The 27,002-nt window shown below is 41.7% G+C and overlaps 1 protein-coding gene across 1 annotated transcript in view; it reads left to right on the top strand.

Annotated features, from left to right (window-relative positions):
- Nucleotides 1-27,002, top strand: part of LOC124591504 (ATP-binding cassette subfamily C member 4-like) — a 257,017-nt gene that overhangs the window by 129,545 nt on the left and 100,470 nt on the right. The window contains exons 4-5 of the mRNA XM_047131737.1: nt 7,358-7,562; nt 16,660-16,885. Coding sequence (XP_046987693.1) covers nt 7,358-7,562; nt 16,660-16,885 — 431 coding nt within the window. The remainder of the gene's footprint in view (nt 1-7,357; nt 7,563-16,659; nt 16,886-27,002) is intronic.

The raw sequence follows: 27,002 nt of genomic DNA on the forward strand, positions 1-27,002 counted from the left end.
TTGTGCTACCAAAGCAGATGTACATATCAAAACAGTCAACACATGCTTTGTAGCTTTGCAGGGATAGACAGCTTGGAGCACTTTGGGATAATTTACATATAACATAGAACAGGCATGTTCAGTGACATAAGAAGTAATAGCTAACTAAGCTAATCTGTTTGTTCAAGAGACTAGTTTTGGAAATGGTCGTACTATCACCAATCATTACTTATCGCAGGGGTGATAACTTACTCACTGAACATGGTCGGTGACACGAGCAGCCTATGAACATACTGTGCATAATCCATTACTCAGTTGACCACTGTAACACTGAGATGTCCCTTTGCCCAAGTAACCACTGAAGACACTGCACAATCCACCACTCAAGCTACCACTAAGATCGCACAGCGTGGGGCATTGATGAGGCTCAGGTGACCACTGAAGTAGGAACTGAACGCCACATTCGCAGACTGTAGCATTAAGGTTCTGTGTTTCTGCTTTTATGTCAGCTGGCCAGTGCGCGTACTAGCAGCAACATGCAGAGGTACGTGCTGTAAGCTAGCAGTTTGGCTAAGGCTGTTTCCAGCTCTGCATTGCAGCCCGCACTGTAGGATCGCCGTTGGCTGACACATGGCAATGCTGTGGTTAGCTATCCTTGCTAATTGTGGCTGGTAGTCTTACACAGCTGCACCCCTCCTCCCCCCTCTCCCTCCCCCTCCTTTTCCCCACAGGTAGTAGTGTGGAGGCGAACTGAGCTGGTGAGCTGGCAAGCGCACTCACTGCACAGTGTGTGACTGACAGTTTTGTTGTTGTGGTGGTGGTGGTGGTGGTGGTGGTGGTGGTGGTGGTGGTGGTGGTGCCAATCTCACCACCACCATCTGAAGGTGCTGGAGGAGGAGGAGGAGGAGGAGGAGGTTGAGTAGTGGCAGGGATAGTTTGGAAGGTGTAGGGCCAACCTCCAGCGTATGGTGACCTGCTCAACAATCTTATGAGAACTGGAGTTCATAGTTAGGCGACCAGGTGTGGTGCCTTCACTGCAGAAAATTACATGTGAGGCACCATCCAAATCTGTGTGAACAAATGAAGATGGGATATCATTCTGAGACCTGAGCCAGGTTGATGGATGCTTGCAATGTGGGAGTGCAGTCCATCCAGGAAGGCTGGTATGTCAGAGGGAGAAGTGGTAGCAGATGACTTGACAAATTACTCAGGTATCAGAAGGGGCTCACCTTAGACCCGCATTCGGGAGGACGACGGTTCAAGCCCGCGTCCGGCCATCCTGATTTAGGTTTTCCGTGATTTCCCTAAATCGCTCCAGGCAAATGCCGGGATGGTTCCTTTCGAAGGGCACGGCCGACTTCCTTCCCCGTCCTTCCCTAATCCGACGAGACCGATGACCTCGCTGTCTGGTCTCCTTCCCCAAAACCAACCAACCATCACCTTAGACCAACCCAGTCACTGAAGTACAGAGGTATAGTCGAAACTTGTGCAGAGGCTGGCAAGGACGATGGGGTGTTCAGTAGTCGTGGTAAAGTATAGCAATCCTCAGTGTGTGATGCCATTGCTAGACCAATACCATTGCTGGCTGGGTGGTATGTGGTGGTGTGGTGCCAATGAGCACCACACTCTTCTGGGATTAAAATTACCTTCTGCAATCTGTTGTGATGTTGAGGAGGAACCAAAATGAGTCACTCATGAATGCTTGTGCCACAGTTTCAGCTGAGATGTCTGCAATTTGAGCTTCCTCTGGCCAGCATGTGCAACAGTTAATGGTAGTTATAAGATACTGCTGGACATTAGAGATGGGTGGGGACTGACAGTAAATATGGCCTGGGTAAACCTTCCTTTAGCCTCAGGCAAATGACAAATGGAAGCGTGGACCTTACTACACTGACAAGCAACACAACTGTATGTCCAGCTGCGAGAGTTTGTGCAGATGCCAGGCCACACACAAACTGATGGGTAACAAGCCTGGCATTAGCAGCTTTAACACTATGGTGGCACAGGGTGTGGGTACTGTCAAAGGGCTGCCAGCAGAAAGTGGTTGATAGGAAAGATTGTGGCTTGCCAGTGGTGTCACAGAACAGTTTCATGTCTGTGCCAATAATCCAGTGTCTGGATTGTAGCAGTAAGTCTAGCTCCATATTGACCTGTTGGTTGCAGTGAGAGAGACAAAACTGATGCAATCAGTGATCATGACAGACAGTCAGCGACAGTATTGTCAAGTCTCGAAATACACTGAACTTGCTGAACAGAGACTTACCTTCCAGCTGGTGGAACTGGCTTGCTGAGGAGTATCTGATTGTCTGCTGCAGGGTGTATGTGATGGGTTTGTGGTTTGAAAATATCATAAAGTTCACAGTCTCCCTGTGTTTGGTGAAAGTAGCAGATTGCCTCATACAGGGCAAACAGATCCGTGTCACACACACTCCATTGACTTTGTGCAGGCGTAAGCTGCTCCAAAAATAAGGCAAATGGTTGCAAGGAACTGCTGAAGTGCTGTTGCACCAATGACTTGCTGGCTGGTGTCGGCCACCAGTGGCAGTTGGGTATTATGTGGAGGGAGCCAGAAGTGCAGCATGAGCAAGGCTGTTCTTTGCAGCAATGGAGGTGGTGCCCATTTGGTGCATCCAAGGAATGTGATTGTTTCCCTTAGTGTTTGAGCCAGCAAGTGTGTGTATCAACAGCTCTTTAACGGAGGCTGCATCAAGCAGATGGCTGTGGTAGAATTTAAGCATCTGTGGAACCAGCAGAGTGCCTGAAGAGTTAAAGGGAGCTGAATTTCCTGAATAGCCTGAACTTTCTCAGATAGGGTAGCAATGCTGATTGCACAAATCTGGTGACCCAGAAATGACACCTGGGAGACTCTGAAGATGCATTTGGAAGGATTAATGATAGCCTCAGAATTTTTTGCCATTGAAACGCTGCTGACAGATGTTTCCAGCTTTGCTGCAGCAAAGAAGCAAACAGAAAGATGTTGAGATGGGTGAAGCAAAGGTGTTGGTCAATGAATTAATGCCATGTTTGTGTAGCATTCTGGAAACCAAATTTCATGTAAAGATATTAGAAGAGGCCAAAGGGCATGGTGATGCCTTTATTCAGGATGTCTTCTGTGGTGACTAGTGAGAGGGTCATTCAGTGAGTCCCTTGAAAAAGATGGAAAATTCAGGATTTTTAATTTTTCATCTTAATTCCCCTTTTAACTCTTTACAGTTTCCCAATTGTTCCTCCAACTTTGTTATCCAAAAATTGGGATTTTGTAAGATCTGCAAAATAAGATCTGTGTGGCGGATGACATCCTTAGTCATTTAAATTCAGAAATAAAAAAGCCTCTGAGAGTCAAATCTAGTGTAAAAACAGTGTTTGTTCCAATAATTTGAGCTTTAATTCTGCAATTTTGGCTGTTGAAGGTGCACATATGGCATCCAGTGCTTTACAGAAAAAGACAGTTTCGAAGTTTTTTGTGCAATAGTATCTTCTTGGGGTTCACTAAAAGCGACATTCCTTCTCATTCGACTTCTGGAGTAGGCATGGCTGCAGGCTGTGCGTCACAGGGGATCTCGTCTGTGTTTGCTGTGTGAAGGAAGAGAATCTTGTTCTTGCTCAAATGAGGATGTGTGTCCTCAGTTTCTTCATTAAGCTGGTGCAATAAGAATGCATAATACTCCCCAGTTATTGTTTGTTCCTTTTGCAATTAATTGATGTAGGTGACTCTGCATGCATCCCAAAAACATGTGGCCATCACCTTGCCAGTCAGTTTGTGTCTTCATCTTCCTCAGATCCCATCTGCATTCAAAAACCCAAACCAAAAAACATTCAAAAACTGTTTTGATTACTCCTTAGTCTCTGCAGTATAGTAGGTTAGGGTGCCATATTTTGTCTACAGTTCGGTATTAATGCTGAAACCTGGCAGAAAGTGTCAAAACAACCTTGGCCTCACCTTCGAACCTATGGTTGTTTGTTCTCCACAGAGAGCAAGCACGGCACTAATCTCTTAAAGGTTTTTTTTTTTCACATACTATTTTTCATGCAAAACTGAAAGCACTGTACCTTGTGACATACCTATGGCCTCATATATTTCATTCAGTTATTCATCGGTCACTGAAAACAATATTGTGGATTTTATCAGTCATTTCTAGGTGGTCGCTTCCACTGGAAATCCTTAATGCAATTTCTTTTGTGGATGTACAACCGTGTTTAAACTCATTTACCAATTGGTAACAGTGGCAAATGGGAAAGTAGATGTGCTGTGAACTTTATTCAACTCAGCTTTGATCTATTTTGGTGTAAGTCTTTTAAATAGCAAAGTTTAAACAACATTCAAAACTCTCTTCTTACCATCTTTTGAAATAAACAAGAGCTGGTTGCTTCAGTTGACTGGGACAATGAAACCGTGTCCTGGATACCGCTGCAACTCTACCTGGCCTCCAGCACACATGACACTACTAGCAAAAGGTTTTGATATCTTCAGTGCCATCTCTTGGATTTTCTAAGGACGTAATGAATCGCCCACGTATCTGCAAATGAATGCCTTCTTGCAGTCAAGTATGTGGAACACTGAAGTGCCACTGTCAGTTCGGCTGAAATCGTGAAGGTTTGGGACTGGATAGTGCATGCATTAAGAGTGCAATAGTCACTACAGGGTTAGCAGGATGCATTCTTCTTCAGTACAAGATGAGAGAAGTGGACCAGGCTGGCTAAACAGCAAATGATACCATGTCAAAGCATAACCTCAAATTTGGCTTTAGCAGTGCAAGTTACTCTGATGTGAGGCAGCATTTTTTTCTATTAACTGGGGTGCCAGTCATCGTGCAGACGATGTACTGTACTGTACTGTACTGTACTGTACTGTACTGTACTGTACTCTGCCATACCTCTTGGGTCCTCCATGTGGGCATATGACGCATGGAAAATGGTCCAGGTGGTCCTCTTACTGCCCTGTCAACAGCATGGACAATTTTTGGCATAAAGTTTTGTGCAACACTGTGGAATGTGATGGCCAAGTAAAGAGCCCATATTCATGAGATTAGAGCTGGCAGTGTCAGGAAGGAGCAAAAAATGTGCTAAGAAATTGTCACCAACGATTGGCTCTGTGAAGTCTTCAATGAAGAACTGCCAGCTGAAGGTGCAATGCAGACCTAGATCCACTTGCATTGGGTAGACCCTGTAATTGGCAGTGGATGAGATGACGATAGCTGGAATGGTATTATTCGCAGATGCCCGGGGGTCAGAACCAGTGTCTGTCAGGAACCTTCTGTCAGTGATGAGGCAATGCATCTTCTCTGCACGCTCATTTGTGGAGACGTTGTCATTTGGGTCGTCGCACGGTGGGCGTCAGCATGGAGCTTTCTCGCCAAATGTGCAATGCCGTCAGCACGTGGTGGGTTGGTCTTCGGAATGTTGATGGTCTCAGTTGTTCCAGAAAAGGTGTGTTGGTGCAGGAACAGCTTCAATATTGGCTGAAAGCAGCTAGAGTTCTTGGCCGTGGTGGGTGCTGAGCATTGTGGTCCACAGTGCTGGCTGGCAGTACAGTTCTTGTGTTGGAGGCAGCCCTGATAACAGTAAAATGAGCTCAATCAGAACACTGGGCTGCAGTGAGGGCTTTGACCAGTGTCAGCAAGGGCCACTAGTTGTTGCAGTGAAAGATTGTTGAGTTGCAGGATGGCACATGCCTGGCCAGGCAGCCAGTTCACCATAGCATCTGGAGCAGTTCGTCCCAGTACTGACTATGCTGCAGACGTGGTGCAGTAGTTCTGCCATAAATGTCATCAGTAATCAGTTGATGTATGCTCTCCACTGGAGACAGGGAGAATGGCCTATGAAGTCCATCTTGAGGTGATGGTGTAGCTCGATGAGTGGTGGTGATATCGGCAACCTCGGCAGCTTAGTGGTGGTAGAGCTTACTGGCCACATACACACACTTTGTATGTTCAGATGTTATGCCACAACAATGGAAACTAACTTCAACCTGCATGAACTAAAGAGCTGGTCGGGTAGTGGAGAAAGATGGTAGCTGGATGGTGACCTGGGAAACTGTATAATGCAGCTCACCAGCAGATGATGGGGCAATATTCTCAGAAACAGCAGCTCAGTCAGTGGAAACGACCTCATCAGAGTTCATCATGATGTACCACAAAAGCCTTTGTTAGCTCGGTGTCACTACTTCGGCATAATTTGCATAGGATGTAGAACAGACATAGTCTGATACATGACACAAAGTTAACATTTATTGATAGCTCTGTTGGTAGAAGAAACTAATCACAGAAACAATCATACAGTCATGACCACTTCTAGAAGGAAAACATTAGATATCTTCTCTGCTACACAATCCTGCTGAAATGGGCATGCAGTGGGATGACACTACAGTTAGCAGGAATTGGATACCACACTTGCAAACTGTCTTGCAATGACACAAACCATTTGTTTAATGCTTATGCCAAACTGTATCATACAGAATAGTTTATGCCAGCAACAGAAGAGAATAACTTTAGAGTTAATGAAAATACTACACCAATGGTGAAAAGGAGATATGACCTATCCAACCATTTTAATCAAGATATGCAGGGACTTCAGAATGTAAATTAGGTCATCCCATGCTAAGACCACGGTGCAATAAGTGGAGCATTCTCAGAAGAGAGTACACCTTGCAAGTTTCTTGCAAAAAACAGTTGTACTGTGGTACAGATGATGTGTGCATCACAGTGCGCAATCGAAATGGTGCTGCAATTGGAAATGTACTCCATTGTTGAAGTACGTGAGACTAAGATTTTTTTTGGGCAAAACATCTGAATTGCACATAGGTTTACCATATATTACTGGTGGTAAACGGCAATCATGACCAGCCAAAGATAAATTGTACCAACAATTTGACAAAGGCCATACAGATGTAGGTGATGCTGATAGGGAATTAAAGATCTTGCACAATAAATTTTCATTGCTTTTGCAAGCAGAAAGAAATCTGGGAAAGAGATTTTACATCAGTGAGGATGTTCATCCAGCTGTCCTTCAATGGCTCCATGATCAGGGAGGGGATTTCTATTGTTTAATGATTGAACAATTGGTAGAATGTTCTGTCCTTGGTTTTTAGACACATGGTGACTATGTTGAAAAATAGTGTCACGTATCTATGTAACTTCAAAGTGTAGCGCAACATTCAATAAAAGTTAAACTTGGCCTGCCATATAAGTGTGTAACTTACTTCTTGAAGTCCCCTTGTAAACGTGTTTTGATAAATTGACATTCTGGATTGAATGTAAATTAAAAAATTTGTGATTTAGTAGTAAGTGTACTTTACTTTTTTATCCACTATTTAAAAATTACTTTGCTTAAAATGTCCTGAAAATGATATTTATGTATGCAGTTTCACGTGATGTTACAGAATTGCTCAACCAATATTCCTCGCTGCTGTCATAAGACACTTCAGTAATAATGAAGTAGTTTCAAGACAGGAAATGTACTGGTATTCAGGAGCTCTGATCCTGTCATGTGTAATTAGCTTATTCATAATGCATCACTCTACACTGATTGCACAGAGTGTTGGAATGAGAGTTCGGGTGGCATGCTGTTCACTTGTGTACAGAAAGGTGAGTATTTCATAAAAAAACTGATCCAATGTTATAAAGATCAGCTGAAGTGATACAGTTTTTGTTCATATTAGAAAATAGCATGTAATTCTAAATTAACCTATGAATTATTAAAATCTTCAGATGCAAAACATATCCACTCTAAAATATTTTCCCTGTTATATTCACAAAATACTGTTGACACCAAACATAAATGTGGGCGAAAGAGAACCTCCCACTACCAAAAGTAGTTGCTCATATGATGTTGCTTTGTGCACAGCCACTACAGTTATATCAAAGTGGTGTAAACGAAGGTAACACTGATTAGCAACAATTTACAATAATGTATTAATAGAAATTAATGCATTACTTATCTTGTGCAAAAAGGGTGAGTTACAATGTAGCTTGAAGTTCATTTGCACTGTTATATTTTTGAACACTGGTCTATTTCTGAATCCAGTGAAAGTTGACTAATGCCAATTAGTAAAATGTCCTGTCTGGCTCTTCTGTATGGTGACTAGAGATGTCCTGATTCTGTCTGGAGGCATGGTGTTGGTACTGTCAAGCTGATTGGAGCTGTGTATCAGCTTATATCTCTGTTTAGGAGAGGGATGTCCAGTGGGAAACTGTCTTTGTGATGTAAGGTGGAGCATAACATAGTGTTGTCTTCATCTACAGGGTTAGGTGCAACATCCAAGCCTTGTAAGGATGACAATGACCATGACCATTTGCTGCTGCTAGATCCCACTTTTAGCGGCAAACTGTGGTGTGATTACTGGCTGCAACTGTAAAGCCCCAAGATGTTTGTTGCATTTGAGTTATGTGAACTTAGGAGTTCCATCTATATGTGCACATGGTGTGTCTTAATTTGGTTTATAATCTGGACTGTTACTCCATTATTTATTTGGACGCTACATTATGATTCCGAACTGTTGTATCACTCTGTCTGTCACTCATTGTTTCTTTCCATTTTTGTAATGGTAATGAATACCTGACCATTGACTTTGAAACACTTGGTTCTAGATTGTTGTGAATGCTTAGTCTGCAAATGCAGGAGTGGCATTAGGACAGACGTTAGTGGCTGGTGTAGTCTTTCATGCAATTCTTCTGCTGGAATTTTGTACTCTATGGAGTGGCTCTGTACTGTGAAAGAAAACATAATATGTTATGTTTATTGAACTGCTGTGTTAACTTTGTCATTTGAGATTAGTGTATCCTTATAAATATCTCTGGGAGTTAGCTTGCTGCAGGGTGAAATTACATAGTTTTTAAATAAGATATGCTGTTCTATTAAGAGGAAAACTTGAACTCCTGTAAAATAGGCAAGCTTTAGAGTGAGAAAAATCTTGACGGGTCTTAGATTGTTTTCGTAGAAGTTTTAGATGATATTTGCATTGCATGTGGAAATGCAGAAAATTCTTCTGTGACACACTGCCAGTAGAGCATTCCGAAAATAGTCCAGCATAGTTGACGTGTAAACGTGACCAGTGTTCCAGTGTTTGTGGCAATGGAAAATGTAGCCACAGGGATGCTGACTGCTATTTCTGGCATACGTTGCGGTAAGCTACCATCACTTATGTCTTCTTCAATGTTTTTCCAATAACACCACCCTCAGGCACGTGTATCGTAAGTAGTAACCCCCAGTGGCATTGACATGGCGTTTGAAACACTTCCTGTTTTAGCACTTCTATAACAACCACCTGTATCTTGCATGATTCTGACTGCATGAGAATTACTCCTTTGTAGACAGTAAGTCTCATGCACCAGTATGATTTAACTTCTGGTTGATTAACTTTTTTGTAAAGTCCACTTGGATAACACTGGTTCTTTGGGTATAAGTTTTCCTATAAATTTCTCATTCAATGGAAAATGTTAAACACTGTCTTGACTGAAAAAATCCAAAGTGAAATAAACATAAGCAGAAGAATCAAAATTTTTTTTATCCTGTAGTTTGGTATCACGTCTGCCTTTTGCATGTTGAGATGAGGACTTGATGACGGTTTTCGAATCATAGTATCATAGTTCGATAAAAGCAATTCTCATTGCTGAAAGTGTTGTGCTGCTCTACCACCAATGGCTTCTGGTCCATAAGTAGAATGAATCAGTGATTGCAAATGTAATAGAGAAAGCTTCATTTTCAGTTTGACTTGATTTTTCCAAGCAGTTAGGTTTTGGATGCATATGTGATTGGCCTTTAGAAAGCATGTTGTGTATGTGAAAAGACTGTGCCAATTGTGTAATTGGAAGCACGTGCTGTAATGGTTAACATTTTAGTTGTATCGTGTGGTGGGAGACATTTGGTACCCAGTAAACTTAAAATTAATTTGTCAAATGTACATTGGCATTCATTGTCCCAGATCCAGATCAATTTTATTAGTTGACTGAAAGGAGGTCAGTTTTAGTTGTAATTCATCTGTCTTCATTTTATTGCAGAATCAGATTTCAGCTAACAGTGCAGGTATCATCAGTGCATGAAAGTCAGTCATGGAGACTTAAAGTAATTATAACTGGTCCAGTTAGACTAATACTTGTACAAGCCTAAGTTTTAATGGAATACGTTTTGTAATAATTACTTAGTCTCCGTGACTGCACATAATCTAGTGATGACAATCAGACTGTTAGCTTCAATCTAGATGTTCAATAAAAAGGCAGATGATACGACTAATGCCGACCTCCTTTCAGTCCTGTGTTACATCGTGGTCATGGGCTCAACCATTCCCACAGAATTGAAGATAATTATACTCCTTTCTGTAATTGTATGTGAAGGGGTTTGCTTCCGGATGCTGCACATGGAGTAAATTTTCTGTAGTAAAATGTTTGACCTAGAACAGCGTGTAATTGCCTGTGATCCTTGGTAACCGAGAGATACATAATTGCTTCAGTGTGTTGTGTTGGCCTGATGCCTTATTGTGACAAAATGCACCATAAGTATTGAACTTCTCACTGTAAGAAAGTGTACACTCTCATGCTGCATTTTAAAATGGCTGCTTGTAAAATCTTAAATATGCTTTTCAAATTGCGCACCACTGGCTAATATAGACTTTAATTCTTCTGATATTTGAATTAGATATGAATATCAGTGACTGACTGCAAATTGAGTGCGGCATTAAAACTGCTGCAGTGTTACATTATGTTTTCATACCACAAAGATAGGTTTTCTCATTCTGTACTGCCATTATGTAAGGCAATAAAGATCCTGTTTCACTTTGACTCAGAATGCTAATACAGTATTGTGTATCTTACAGAATTTTGACACAGCGTTCGGCATCAGTATAATGTTAGTCCTGTAGTTATTAATGCTGGTTATTCCTGCAGAAGAAGGCACTGTGTATTTCTCAAATTTTTGGTAGAGACATCAGTGTGTGAAGCCTAGTTTATTAAATAAATCAAGGCCCAGTAATTTTATTGCTTTGTCTGAATTTGCTATTGTAATACTAGTTTTTTTGTAAATGACACACGTGCAACATCTATTATGAACAGGCTTTGACAAGTATTTGTTGCTCACTGTACTGAGAGTCCATCCCTGGTGCTGCCAGAAGCAGAGAAACTCAGTGGTAGTTGAAAGGTATTCGTTTCTCTCAGAATGTTGCTAACATCTTGCTTCTCCCAGACATGAAGTGTTATTGTACATGTTCTGAAGGGGTTGTGCCAACACTGAGGGAGGCTGCAGACACTGCCTTCCCCTCACCACTCCTGTCCCATTGGGAGTCCTGGTGCAGGGGCATGGCATGCCTCCTGCTGTTCCCAAAAGCTGCCTTGCTTACTGTCAATTTATCATGAACAAGCAGCAGCTAAACAGTGAAGTTTCCAATTCAGTTAATTTCTTTCATCCCATTTCTTTGCATGCCAAGTTGGTTAGAGATGTTGAACAGCTGGTGTCAATTTGATTGAAACTTCAGTGGTACTTTATTTACTCAGAGTTCAACCAATAAAGCTTTATCATTAGCTGAGAGGCTAGAATTTACTTTCCAGCTGGAAATTTTATTTGTGCACTCTTGCATGACTGCACTCGCAGCCTAACCTAGGTTGTTTTGTTGATGAATTGTGAACACACTAGCATCTTCAAACAGGAGTGTGTCATCTGAGACAAGCATCTGGTTGGGTGCCTGAATTTAAGCTAAACATTCTTGTAGCAATGGGTTGGTCAAACTAAGGCGGATGTTCTATAACTTCGTATCAGAAAAGAGCCGAATAAGCACGTCGTGAGTGAGAGACACTGTCACTTTCTGCAGTTTTGATTATCAGCAGAAATTTGTGATTTGTAGTGGACTCCAGTAAGTGTACTGTCCATTCTTTGTAACCTTGATTAGGTTTTTTAAAACATTGGAAGAATTTTTGTATGGCTGTTGCTACATGCACTTGAGATTTAAAATAAGATTGTAGCTAAACTTTAATTTCTGCATATGAGTGGCTTCCAATATCTATCTTGAATCAATTTAAATAATTTCATGCCATCATTAGCATGAAGAAAGCTCCAAACTTGACATCACATAGTAATTTGTGCATGATGAAATGTTACTCCAATCCTGATGTCTATTTTGAAAAGTATTCTTTCTTCCAGTTTAAAGCCAGAAATGGCGGTGGAGACACATCGAAATTTTCTTGAATATCTGTTTCACTTCTAATTTTGATAATTGTGCAACCAAAAGTTCTTGTGTGAAAGAGAACAACAGCAGTGACATGAGCTGCAGTAAGTTTGTTTGAGCCACTTCTGATCGACAAAATTCTGCACAACATACAAAATTCTGCTATACTTTCCTGAAAATGAAATTGAGTTAGCAGCAACAAGAATATTAAGAATGTTACACTATGGTAAAGTCTATCTGTTGTTTTGGCGGGAAAGCTTCACTTAATTTCTCATCGGCCAAGTTATTACTCCTTTGTCCTTGTCAGACTTCTAAGTCCCTTGTTCCTCTTTGACAGGTTGTTCTGTTGTATTTGCAAAATATTCTTGGTGTCAGACAGAAATTTAACTGGAAGAGAACCCTGCACAACTATGAGTAGTTGCTGTTATTGGGATGGCTTGCTTGGCTGCCCCAACTGTATGGTCTCATCAAGGGGTCCAACAGGCTTAGGCAAACTACAGCATAAATGATGGCAACTCCGATAAGCAACAATTTACAATGGTTTTGTTAACAGAAATCGTACATTACATAACTGAATGTGAAGATAATGATCATAGTGCATGGAAATTTAGTTGTTCAGTTGCACTGATCTATCTTCGAATGCTGACAGTCCAGAATTCAGAGAATTGTTGATAATCTGAGTGTCCCCTTATATCCACATTGTAACTATGGTGCCTCCCTCTGGAGATTGGCCATGCCACATGGTGCCCCCTCTTGTGTATGGTTGACACGTGAAATAACAATCTACTCTTCTAAACTGATCAAAAATGCATACATCAAAAAAAGTTTTGCATCACCTCAGTTCTGAGAGTTCCGGAACATCTACAGAAAATTGGTATAGAGGTCAACATAAACACCATTTCTGCCCTTTTTATTGCTCATGAAAACAACACATTGCATGCTGTACCACCGTAGATAGAGACCTTTAGAGGCAGTGGTCCAGATTGCTGTACACACTGGTACCCCTAATACCCAGTAGCACGTGATCTTGCATTGATGCATGCCTGTATTCATCATGGGATCCTATCCACAAGTTCATCAAGGCACTGCTGGTCCAGATTGTCTCACTCTTCAACAGCGATTTGGCATAGATCCCTCAGAGTGGTTGGTGGGTCACATTGTCCATAAACAGGCATGTTCAATAGGGTTTGTCTCTGGAGAACATGCTGGCCGCTCTAGTCGAGCGATATCGTTATTGTGAAGTCGTTCAAAAGATGTGCACGATGAGGGCACGAATTGTCGTCCATGAAGACGAATGCCTTGCCAATATGCTTCCAATATGCTTCCAATATGGTTGTACTATTGGTTGGAGGATAACATTCACGTATCGTACAGCCATTACGGTGCCTTCCTTGATGACCAGTGGCATACATCGGTCCCACATAATGACACCCCAAAACAGCAGGGAACCTCTATCTTGCTACACTCGCTGGTGTGTGTGTGTGTGTGTGTGTGTGTGTGTGTGTAAGGCGTTCAGCCTGGCCGGGTTACCTCCAAACACATCTCCGACGATTGTCTGGTTAAAGGCATATGCGACACTCATTGGTGAAGACAATCTGATGCCAGCCCTGAGAGGTCCACTTGGCCTGTTGTTGGGCCCATCTGTACAACACAGCATGGTGTCGTGGTTGCAAAGATGGACCTCGCCGTGCACGTCGGGAGTGGAGTTGCGCATCATGCAGCCTATTGCGCATGGTTTGAGTTGTACCATGACGTCCTGTGGGTGCACGAAAAGCATTATTCAACATGGTGGCATTGCTGTCAGGGTTTCTCCGAGCCATAATCCGTAGGTAGCGATCATCCACTGCAGTAGTAGCCCTTGGGCAGCCCGAGCAAGGCATGTCATCTACAGTTCATGTCTCTCTGTATCTCCTCCATGTCTGAACAACATCGCTTTGTTCCATAAAGTTTTGGGCATGGAGCTGCATATCTTCTTCTTCTTCTTCTTCTTCTTCTTCTTCTTCTTCTTCTTCTTCTATTTCAGCTGAATACTATCCAACCATCTTCAAAGTGAGTTGAGGTGACTAACGCTCCAGCACTTGCTCAGTCCTTTTAAACCCGAGGATCGAACCCCTGTGTATGTGGTCAGATGCACAAGGCACAGAGATGTTCATAGGTGGTAAAGAGTTGTAACATATGCATGGAAATTAAATCTGTGGCTGTGCAGTCGTTCCACACTTCGATATTGATGTGTGACTGAGAGCTGCACCACCTTGACATATTTGTGATTTAATTACAGAAATTACCAGAGTCCATGATTTTTTCCAAGTTGAAACTGTTATCTCTATTAATTAAATTAATCACCAACCGAATTTCAATTGCCGGCTAGTGTGGCAGAGTGGTTCTAGGTGCTTCAGTCTGGAACCGCGTGACTGCTACGGTTGCAGGTTCGAATCCTGCCTGGGGCATGGATTTGTGTGATGTCCTTAGGATAGTTAGGTTTAAGTAGTTCTAAGTTCCAGGGGACTGATGACCTCAGAAGTAAAGTCTCATAGTGCTCAGAACCATTTCTCTGAATTTCAATTGCTTCTTTCACTACTGAGTCCCAGAAAGATAAAGTTGAAGCTAAAATTTAGACATTATCGAACACGATAGTTCCCAGTGTCAATACAGTGCTCTGCCACTGCAGATTTCTTAGTTTGTAAGAGGCAGGAGTATCTGTGGTTTATAAGATCCCCTGTGAGTGCAGCCATTCACGCATCGGACAGAAGACACGTACAGTCCAGGAGAGATGCACAGAGCGCCAAAGTGCTTTAGGGTTAGTCACCTTGGCTCACTCTGTAGATGGCTGTGCAGTATGGAACGGTCTTTACGCCACAAAAACTGAAGATGTGCAACATCGCTTTGATTCACTCAGACACACCTGGGTACTTCCTTGTCGAGAGCCCTTGCTAGCACAAAGTAACAATGCGGACGCGATCGAACCGCGGTATTGACCATCTAGACATGATTGAACTACAGACAACACAAGCCGTGTACCTCCTTCCTGGTGCAATGAGTGGAACTGATGGGCTGTTGGACACCCTCCGTCTAATAGGTGCTGCTCATGCCTGGTTGTGTTTACATCTTTGGGCGGGTTTAGTGACCTCTCTGAACAGTCAAAGGGGCTGTGTCTGTGATAAAATATCCAGTCAATATATATATATATATCTCTCTCTCTCTCTCTCTCTCTCTCTCTCTCTCTCTCTCTCTCTCTCTCTCTCTCTCTCTCTCTCTCTCTCTCTAGCCACCCATAGCAGACGCATCAGCAGTGATGAGAACTCCCTCGCCCAGTATGCTGAAAGCCTCACAAAGGGCTTTGCAGACAGGCAATACCCCCCAGGCCTAATACACAAACAGATCTCCCATGCCATATCCCAACACGCACCTGATCCTCACATCCATCCAAGAAACAGCCACAAAGAAGCACCCACCTTGTCACTCAATACCACTCAGGATTGGAACAACTGAATCACGTCCTTCATCAGGGCTTTGATTGTCTATCATGCACCGAAATGAGGGACATCGTACCAAAGACACTTCCATCCCCTCCCAGTGTGGTGTTGTGCCACCCACCCAACCTCATCATCCTAGTCCATCCCTATGCCACTCCCACCCCCAGTGCCATATCACAGGGATCATACACTTGTGGAAGACCCAGATGCAACGCATTCCATATCCACCCACACAGAACCACCTACTTTGGTCACATCACTCGCTGGGCCACCTCTGAAAGCAGCCATGTTATATACCAGCTCTGCTGCTACCACTGCATTGTGTTCCACATTGATGCAGCAGAGCACAACAAGAGATGTGCAGATGGAGTTATCCTTCCAGCACATCCTTCGCCCCCTGTAACCTCCCTGGCCTAAACGTGTGCGTGTGCGTCTTTCAGTGAGTCGTCTCCTTTATTCTCAACCAAAACTTTCCATATATTAATATAAAGAAATTTGATTTGCCATGAAAACCTGTATTTGTTTGATTGTTTTAATGTGATTTTAGTGCATTATTAAATGTGTAGTGATTGATTATAATGTAATAGTTCAGTTGGATGACCATAAGAGGGTTACTAAAAATAACTATTTTGCTGGCAGTGGTGGTACTTGGAGCAGTGTTAACCTTGTGCTAATGTGATAAGATTAACACATCTTTGTAATCTGTCATTGACTTTGAGCATACTTCCATATAGACTTAATTGTGCTGTAATAACATCCATAACAACATAAACTAACCATCTCTGATTACATTCCTTCCAACTTTTTTTGGAAAAGTAGTGTATGGCAGAATACCCACTCACTTTTTTTTCATTTTGTTTGTGGGTTCCATGTTGAAATTTCAACTATTGTACAACAGAATATAACAAACATTGCAAACTTGAACTGTGGAATAGATTTTCACTGAAGGCTATACTAAACCATTACTAGTAATATAAGAAAAGTGGAAAATAAAATTTTTCAGATAATTACAATGTTTTATTTTGTTTATATACAGTATCTGAAATTTTTGTGTTCCAGGTCATGCGTCTGAGCAAAATTTCACTTGGTCAGACAGCTGCTGGACAAATGGTCAATCTTCTGTCAAATGACGTGAACAGATTTGATTTGGTTCCACTATTTCTGCAGTTCATTTGGATCACTCCAATACAGGCTGTAATTGCCACTTATTTTATATGGCAGTTTGTGGGCTGGGCATCTATTATTGGTGTTACTGGACTCTTCTTACAAACAGTACCTGTTCAGAGTATGTATGATGTTTTGTTTGTGCACTTTCTCAGTGTAGCATTTGGTTGTGATTGTCGGTGTGCCTTTATTGTGAACTTAGCTATACATACAGTGGCATTGTTCATATGACAAACTTGCGACTTCTCTTTTAATTGTATCCATTGCTAACAGTGATATGTACATTTTTCTTCAAAAAGTTATTCATAAGTGGATTAATTCATAAGAGGATTGAATTTGTGTAAAAATAATTGTACCCTCTTGCTGCTTGTAGTCACTCGTAGGAAACCCGGGAAGGATAACACTGCACCCCACATCTGAATGTGTGGAAAAATACTCTGTAAAGTTTGAACATGCTACTGTCATAAGTTCTGCGGCTATTAAAAGGATCCTCAAAAGCAAAATGAAGGAGTGGAAATAAAATGGGGCTAAAAGGAAAAATCAGAATTGCATCTGATGCATCAGAGAAAGTAGTTAGTGAAGAGAGAAATGAAGTGATAGAAGTGAATAGCCAAGAAAACAGTCATTTAAGGAAAATAAAGACAGAAGTGATAGAGCTGAGACAATCCACCAGTCCACCCTTCAAAGGTTCTTTTAATTCTGTGCATCAAATGTCCTTCCCCCACAGCCTGAACTGACATCTGGTGAACTTGAACATGAACCCTATTTTATCAATTAGATAATTGTTGAATTTAAAGCCAAAGATTGTTTGTTATGTACATAAGATTGTATCTTGCACAAAACAATCATAGCAGTCCAAAACGTTTCAGCATGAAATATACCTTCCTCGAAAAAGTATGAACTGCCATGGAAAGTTTTTCTCCAGTGTGCCTTATGATATAATTGTTTACAAATCAGATATTAATAATTTTTTTAAAAAGACCAGGACTCATGAAGAAGAAAAGCCAGTAAAGGTTTTTATTGTTTTTATTGTTTAAATGTTCGATAATGTGTGTTGTCACATCTCACTGTGCCCTTCTACAACAGAACACTGAAACATTTGACTTTTCATTGCTTAATCAGATTCTTAATGCTTTTCCCATTATTTTCAACTGATTACTATCTATGTTGGAGGCAAAGTATCCTTGTATACACCCCTTATAATAAGATTAAAAAATCTCATTTCACATTGAAAAAACGGGGTTGAAACGTTTGACTCACTGTATCAATTATCCTCATCCTAAACAAGTCATGTATATCAGGTCAATAATGCTGATTAAGGACTTCACATAAAAGCTTAAGATGACACCTGCATCTGGAGAACTGCCACAGGCCCTTCAATGGCACTTCCCCCATGCCTTCTTACTTTAACCATTTCCAACCCTAAACTCGTCATGGTTCAGATGCTCACACACATTTGTGATATGTACTCATTTTCCTCTTTCTACTGAACCTCATCACATTCTTCCCTATTTATTTCTCTGGCATGCTTTGGCCCAGGAGAAACCTTTCTCAATGTCTATTTCCATTATGTTGATACCTACTGAAGTACCTCTGTTTTTACAAAAGCTGCCTGCCCCCATGGTGTCCTCAACCAAATGCCATATACTTTCTCCCCATACAACAAAGCAGGCCACACACCTGTTAACCAGCCACAAAGAAGTATCCCTATCACTTCACATCACACAGGACTAGAACTACTAAATTGTATTCAGCACCGATGCCATAGCTACCTCTTATTGTACTGAAAATGAATGTTCTACACAGAATTTTTACCAGCTCTCATGAAGTTTTCAGGTTATAACTTCTATCTTTCCAAATAAGCTACATACAGTAGTACTCAGAAGTATTTTGTAGAAAGCAAGAAAGCATTAGTTAAAATTACATAAAGATCACTGTAGTAGAAAGACTGCCAGCAGATAATTGAAAATTGTCACACACTAATGAGTACAAAACTACATTTAGTTTTAACAAAGTATCTTACATCAAAATAGAAATAACAATTCTTCTGGTTCAAAAGTAAATTTTAGGTCCAATTATGTAGGAATGAAACAAAACTATTTTGGAATCTGATGAACAAATTGGTACTTTGTTGCATACACATGAGCTTTGATCACAGCTACACATGTATTTGGCTTTTTTAATAGGTTAAGTGAAAGTTTTGACCATTCATCCAATAAAGCAGCAGCAAATAGATTCTTATTTGATTAGCTTCTACTATGAACATGTTGGTCCAGTGCCTCCCAGAGGTGTTCAGTTGGAGATTTAGATCCAAACTCTGGATTGGCCACACCAAAAGTTCAGATTTGTATCTGAAAAGACGTTTTTTTTAAATGGCTGGAGATGTGTTTTGAATCATTGTCCTGTTTTCAATATCCAATTATGTAGCATATTCTTTCTCCCTTGTGGAACCATATCCTTCCCTTAAATGCTACTTTACAGGAAACAATTAATTTTGCCTTCCCTTTGGACTACAGAAATAACACTATATCTAGAAACAGCATCGCCACATCATGATGCTGCCACCGCTGTGCTTAATGGTTGGTACCTAGTACTTTTTGTTCACTCTTTGGTTTTGGATTGATGTATATACTGTACACCATGAGAAGAAAACACACTACATTTATTTTCATCACTCCATAAAACCTCAGACCAATCTGTTCGATGTTTCTTTGCAAACTCTATCCTGGCTTCCCTATTTTTTGAGTATGATTGTTTCACATGGAGGTAGTCCACAATTTAAATCACCTGCTACTAGGTGACATTTTATAGTAGGGATATGTGGGTTCAGTTCCTGGTGCTCCAGACCATCCAAAATTTGCCAAGCCGGTTTACTTGGATCTGCAGTTGACTGCTTATGAATCATTCTGTCCCCCCCCCCCTCCCCCCCGATTACTTGTTTTTCAAGGAGCACCTGACGTTGGGTTACTGGCTAATGTTCACTCCTGTTTTTTACCTCTGATGCCACACTCTTAGAAGTCCCTATGATGTGCCTTAGTGTCATCCATTCTAGACTGGGACTTTACCTTATTCAGGACATGCAAAACAGCTTGTCTCACATCAGCTGAGTATTCTGTCTCTCTTGGCACCCTTCTAGTTGTCTGCAAATAAACACCTACACTACAACAGTGAACGCAAAATACAATGTGTGTCACTGTTCTCCTCATCTCACTCTACCCCTTTGTCCTCCACTCCGTAACTATCCTCACACAAATTAATTACATTTGTAGATTAAAGAATGTATAATTTTCACTGGCCTCACATTATCAATGCCTGAGTAACAATAGTCCAGGAGTACTGTACCACCAAAGTAAATCACGAAATATTTTGGAGGTGAATGAATATATACTTACTTTGTTATTGTATGACCTTGTTTGTTAACTAAATGTGTAACCACGGCAATGTGAAGCTCTTAATGGAAAGAGAATTACAGGCATTGCTCTGTTGTAACTACTTGCAAACAGCACTGACAACATAACACCTCAACTACAAAATCTTTTTCAGTGCTGATTGTGTATTGTAATGGTTACTTTTTAGTACCATCAAAGAACTTCATGCAATTTAATAATGCATGTAATTATTTTATTAGTGGTGTTCAGCATTAGAACTATCTGAGCACATGATCATTTATCAGAGAAAGTAGAGCTATAAATATTATTTGGTTTTATTACATCTCTTCAGTGTTTGTGGATTGAAGTTCATTTGTAGATACTAAAATATCCTTGATGTCCAGTGGTTACAAAATAGTTCAGTGTTAATTAAAATTCTAATTTCCGATTAATTGGCCTTCATTTTCATCCAGTGACACTTATGAGACACTCCACAGAAAATATATATCAGAAAACTAGCACAGTTCTAAGTAAACGATACAAGTGACACACTTCTTACCTACCATGAAACTACGTAACAAAAATATTCACAGTTAATGTGCTATTTATAACCCGTAGCTATGCTCCAGATATTTCTCAGAGATTACAGTTTTTTAATTACATTAGTTTTATAATGGAGACCTCTGTTGTGACAAAATTGTAGACATTTGCTAACAACAATCCTAATGCTGCAAAAAAGTTGAATTTTTTTTGCAATTTTGTTTACTTTACAACATTTGAGTTTTCTTTTAACATATTACCTGCAGAAAATAATTCTTAATTCAATCATGTAACAAATATATACACATTGTGTTCAATAAATTATGGTCGGGAATATTTTGTAATTCAATATCTTCAGCTTTCAGATTTGCAGATTACTTATTGCATATTTAACTATTTGTATAAAACAAAATTGCAATGTAAAAAAGTCAAATAAATCTCTCTCTTCACTACTAACAACATTGTTGTTGTTGTCTTCAGTCCTGAGACTGGTTTCATGCAGCTCTCCATGCTACTCTATCCTGTGCAAGCTTCTTCAGCTCCCAGTACCTACTGCAGCCTACACCCTTCAGAATCTGCTTAGTGTATTCATCCCTTGGTCTCCCTCTACGGTTTTTACCCTCCACGCTGCCCTCCAATATTAAATTGGTGATCCCTTGATGCCTCATAATGTGTCCTACCAACCAATCCCTTCTTCTAGTCAAGTTGTGCCACAAACTCCTCTTCTCCCCAATCCTATTCAATACCTCCTCGTTAGTTATGTGATCTACCCATTTAATCTTCAGCATTCTTCTGTAGCACCACATTTCGAAAGCTTCTATTCTCTTCTTGTCCAAACTAGTTATCGTCCATGTTTCACTTCCATACGTGGCTACACTCCATACAAATACTTTCAGAAACTACTTCCTGACACTTAAATCTATACTCGATGTTAACAAATTTCTCTTCTTCAGAAACGATTTCCTTGCCATTGCCAGTCTACATTTTATATCCTCTCTACTTCGACCATCATCAGTTATTTTGCTCCCTAAATAGCAAAACTCCTTTACTACTTTAAGTGTCTCATTTCCTAATCTAATTCCCTCAGCATCACCCGATTTAATTTGACTACATTCCATTATCCTCGTTTTGCTTTTGTTGGTGTTCATCTTATACCCTCCTTTCAAGACACTGTCCATTCCGTTCAACTGCTCTTCCAAGTCCTTTGCTGTCTCTGACAGAATTACAATGTCATCGGCGAACCTCAAAGTTTTTACTTCTTCTCCATGAATTTTAATACCTACTCTGAATTTTTGTTTTGTTTCCTTTACTGCTTGCTCGATATACATACAGTTTCACATAAATGATATGATGAATTTTTTGAGAAAAATTATATTTGTGTACCATGTAAAATTGTGAGCAATAGGAATGCTCATGTTAATTACTGGCAGCTTATGGTGATGTTTCTGCATTAGCCCAGATTTATTGTAGAATTGATCTGTAAAATTTGACATACAAAATGTTCATATCTTATTACATGTCGCATCACCCTGTCCCTTTTTCTCGCCTGTGTTTTTTCAAATGTTCCTCCACTTGCTGATTCTGCAGAGAACCTCATTTCTTATTAGTCCACCAAATTTTTGACATCTTTGTATAGCTCACATCTCAAATACTTTTTCATCATTTCCAGTGTTCCCACAGTTTGTGATGTACTTGCTGTGATATACAATGCTGTGCTCCAAAACTACATCAGAAATTTCTACCATAAAATAAGGTCGATGTTATCACCAGCAGACTACTTCAAGGAATACGTTCTTTACCCATGCCAATCCCACCTCATCAGTCATGTTATTTTGCTTCCAGTGCAACAGACTTCCTTGAGTTTGTTTATTTTGGGTCCTCAGTCTCTTGTAGAGGCCTAGGATGTGTTGAAATGTATCATGTGTGGTGGAAGAGCTGTTCTTTCAGTTTGTCAGGGTGGTGGTTAGTCCTCCCAAATGGACATTACGGATACAGTGGGATGGCAATGGATTACAGGAATGTTGAAAGTGAAAGTAGTTGCATGGAGACTGATGGCTGTCAGGAAAATTCTTTAATGTAGGTGCAAGTAAAGCCGTGGACTCTCATCCAGAGGTGCAGGCTGCAGTTCGTGCTCGTTCTTTTATTGGTCCAGTAGAGGCAGTAGGCACCATCTGAAGGTTGTAGACGTGACTAGGAGTCAATGAGTTGACTGACAGTGACAAGTAGCTGAGGGTAGCGCAGCACTTCTGCGGACTCAGCAGCTGTACTTAATACAGACATAGTCTAGGTGGAGACTGGTGTGATGTGCGGCGGCATGGCAACCCCCAACTCTGAATTTGGAGTAAGAATTGCAGGCTCATGATAGCTATCCAGCAGATGCTGGAGGGTCCAGCAACACAGCAGCCATCCTGTTATGGTGGCTTGACTGGTGCGTACAATCATCCTGTGCCTGGTGGAGGAAGTGTGGAATGCCGGTTGGTGCAATGCTGCTTTGACGAGTGGTTTAGAGCATCTAGCAACATGTTGACATAATGTGTTCAGGACTTCGCAGGTAGCCTGTGTTGTCAGTGCATGCATTCAAGTCACCAATTGGATCCAGAATTTCCTTGATGTCACAGTGCTCTGTCCATATTGCAACATATCTTCCACCTTAGGAGAAATTCTGTCGTTGAATTTAGTTTGGTACCATTCCAGTGAAATCCAGCTAGGACAGGCAGCTGGATACAATTAGGAATGTTCATGTAGTTCTAGTCACTGCCTAGTTCTGAAAACTAGGTGCAAGTCCAATGGAAACACACTAGGATAGCTGGTATAAGTCACTATAATTTGATTCCAGTGATTGCTTTTGTCTGCTCCGTTTATGGTTGGGTCCACTGTCCATGGTCCACTCACTGCTTCGTGCAAAACTTCTAATCTCACTGAGTCCCTAGACACAGCTATTTCTAGCCCATAAAACACACACACAGTCTATGATGATGTTTATTTATCTATTTGGCAGCAGTGCTCAACTGCCTCATAGTGATGGGGTTTTGGGATTCTATGAGGTGGTTTCTGACAGTTACACAATATCCCCACCATTGTAGTTCTATTTGACCTATCTAAAATTACAATGAATTAGTGTTATGTACTCATCAATTTCCATGAATCATCCCTATTAGAAGTACCCCTAGTTTCTTAGACATAACAATCATCCTCTCCAACAGTCTCCCTATTCTCCATGTTGTGCTTGATTCTGTTAACTCAGTATGTATCATCACTATATTGTGAAATCTGGTTCTTAAAGTACAGGCACAAGAATTCAGCAAGAGCATCTAAAACATTGTTTACAAAAAGCATATGTGATCATCACTGCAGTGCTGTACTGGTCATAAGTCGCAGAAAAATTGCTTGAATCTTAAAATTCCTATCTTCTTGAAAGAGATCCATTTAGAGTACTACACTGTATAAGCTCTTTGACAAGAGGTATTCATTTAACCACAGCCGCTCTACCAGCTTCCACCGCCCCAAGGGGCTTGCCACGCTTTGGCGGGTTCGTGCTTGGCTGCCGCAGCACCCCTCCCTCCCTCCCTCCCTCCCTCCCTCCCTCCCTCCCTGTGTGGGATGTTATTGGGAATGTTGTGCATTGTCTGCCACTGATGTAAGAACAGTTTCACCTTTGCTTTTTGCTCCCTTTTCCTTTCTTTGTTTCCCTTCTCCTCTCATTCCTCTGCTTCGGTGTTTGAGGTTCCTCTTTTTGCTTCTTGCTCCCTGTGCACTCCTGAAGGCTGACCCACATATCTGATGCATAACAGGTGACTGGGTAACATGTAATTCCCTGCCAGAGGTGACAGGTGGAGTCTGCATGTTCCCCTGGTACAGGCCAGGCCCAGGGAGGGGTAATTGCCTGAGCTGCAACTGTCCCAAACTGCTGACTGGTACCTCTGTCAGGTGTTCGGGAGGTGTGACCTGAGGTGACAGTCACCTAAGACGGGTGCGCCCCCTTGTGAAGGGGGGCCCCCAGTTGTAAGCAGTCAATAATTTTCCCAATTTGCGTCTATGAAATGTAAACATCATGAGGCTGATGATTCTAAGACCCTTCCTGCTGCACCATGGTTCCTCGTAGTCTTTCATACTGGTGACCGTCAGTCCTTCATCACAGTCAATCCGTTAATTATTCAGAATGGTGTTGATGCAGTCGCCAGCCCTGTGAACGCCTGCTCTCGTTTACGGAATGGCACTTTGCTTTTGGAGTCGTCGTGCTGCTAATATGGGATGATATTCATAGCCATCCCTATCTCCTTGACTACTCATCTTAAAGCTATTGCAGTTTGCCTTTCCCTCCATCATTATGTCGCTAGTGCAGACTTCATTCAGCTTCTTGGGCAGCTCTCTCTCCCTTTTTTGCTACTCGGTGACTTTAATGCACATCATCCACTTTGGGGTTCTCCCAAGACCTGTCAGAGTGGTGCCCTCTTGGCTGACCTCCTTAATCAACTTAACCTCTTCTGCCTTGACATTGGAGCACCCACTTTCCTTTCCAACTCCTCACACACCTATTCCCATTTGGACCTATCCTCCTGCACTGCCCAGCTTGCCCATCGTCTAGAGGGGTCCATTCTCTCTGACACCTTCTCAAGCAACCATTTCCTGTGCACTATCTGTTTGCTAACTCCTACCCCATCCACATGCACACCCAAATGGCAGCTTAGTAAGGCTAATTGGCAGCTTTACTCTTCCCTGCTGACCTTCCAAAGAAAAAAGAATTTCTCTAGTTGTGATGACCAGGTGGAATACCTCTCAAACGTTATACTTAATGCTGCAGAATGTTCCATTCCTCACACCTCCTCTTGGCCATGTCGTCTCGCAGTCCATTGGTGGACTGAAGCATGTCGCAACGCATTTCTGCACGGAGACATGCTCCCCGTGTTTTTAACCATCATCCTACAATGGTGAACTGCATTCATTGTAAACAGATGCATGCAATGTGTCCTCGCTTTCTTAGAGACAGCAAAAAAGGTAGCCAGATTCCATTCACTAGTCCTTTCAACAGTTCCACCCCTCCCTCTCTCATGTGGGCCAACCTCCAATGGCTCCATTCCCCAATTTCCAGCCTGATAGTAGCATACGATGTCCTCTATTGCTATTTTGCAGAAGTTTCAAGCTCTTCCCACTATCACCCTGCCTTCCTCCACCGGAAACAAGTGGAGGCGGCTCAGGCAGTACCCTTCTCTTCCTTAAATCATGAGTGCTTCAATGGCACCTTTACTGTGAGGAGCTAGATCATGCTCTGTTTTGTTGGCCCATTGAAGGGTTGGCAGGAGATCCTGTTATCCCCTCTGCCCCAAATGGGCAGCGGCTGTCGGGGCATGGTGGTCCACCCCAGCCCTTGCCGTACTCACTCTTCTGCTCATCTTGCCCTTTCTCACTTGTTCAGTTTGACTTGGTTTTCTGCCTCTGTTTTCCTTTGCTTGTATCATCCTGCCTTTGTCACTAGTCTTTCTGGGTTTTGGTGCATGGGGTGCCTCTGGTAAATGGCACGGATATGTCCCCCATTGCACTTTCTGCCTTTGGGGGCCTCCTGCTGTTCCCTGGATGGGGTACCTCACCTACCTTTCATCATTTCCCCCCTTTTCCTTTTCTTTGTCCCCTTTTCTAGAATTTAGTGAGCTTTGGTAGACCTTGGGGGTTTTCTTCCCTTTTGTTTTGTCCACTAGGCTTTTCTTTGGTATGTGGTTTTGTTGACTTACTGTTCCAGGTAGGAGGGACTGATCACCTTGTAGTTTGGTCCCTTTAATCATTAAATCTATCAATCAATCACAAATTTTTAGTAGTTGAATGCTTTTTGTAGCTGACAAATCCTATGAAAAGTCTTGCTTTTTATTAAATCTTGCTTTCATTATCAAGTGCATCTGAACTGCCTCTTGCGCGCTTTTGCGTGTTCTGAAGCTAAGCTGGTAGTCATCTAACAGATCCTCAGTTTTCAGTTCTGTACCCCATAGAAGACACAAGTGAAAGTCATGCCCATTTAGTCTGCTCACTATGTCCTGTTATGACTCCGTTAGTGGCATTTTGCACCCTTCCGAAGGATGGGCTACCTGTAACAGGAACCAGTCTCTGTAAAGATTGGAAGGTAGGAGACGAGGTACTGGCAGAAGTAAAGCTGTGAGGACAGGGTGAGAGTCGTGCTTGGGTAGCTCAGTCGGTAGAGCACTTGCCCACGAAAGGCAAAGGTCCCGAGTTTGAGTCTCGGTCCGGCACACAGTTTTAATCTGCCATGAAGTTTCAGGAACCATGTCATTTACTAACACATCTGCCCTTTTGCCTTTAGGGCAAAACAATTTATATACATAT

The sequence above is a fragment of the Schistocerca americana genome, chromosome 2, assembly GCF_021461395.2.
Source record: "Schistocerca americana isolate TAMUIC-IGC-003095 chromosome 2, iqSchAmer2.1, whole genome shotgun sequence".
Taxonomy (NCBI): domain Eukaryota; kingdom Metazoa; phylum Arthropoda; class Insecta; order Orthoptera; family Acrididae; genus Schistocerca; species Schistocerca americana.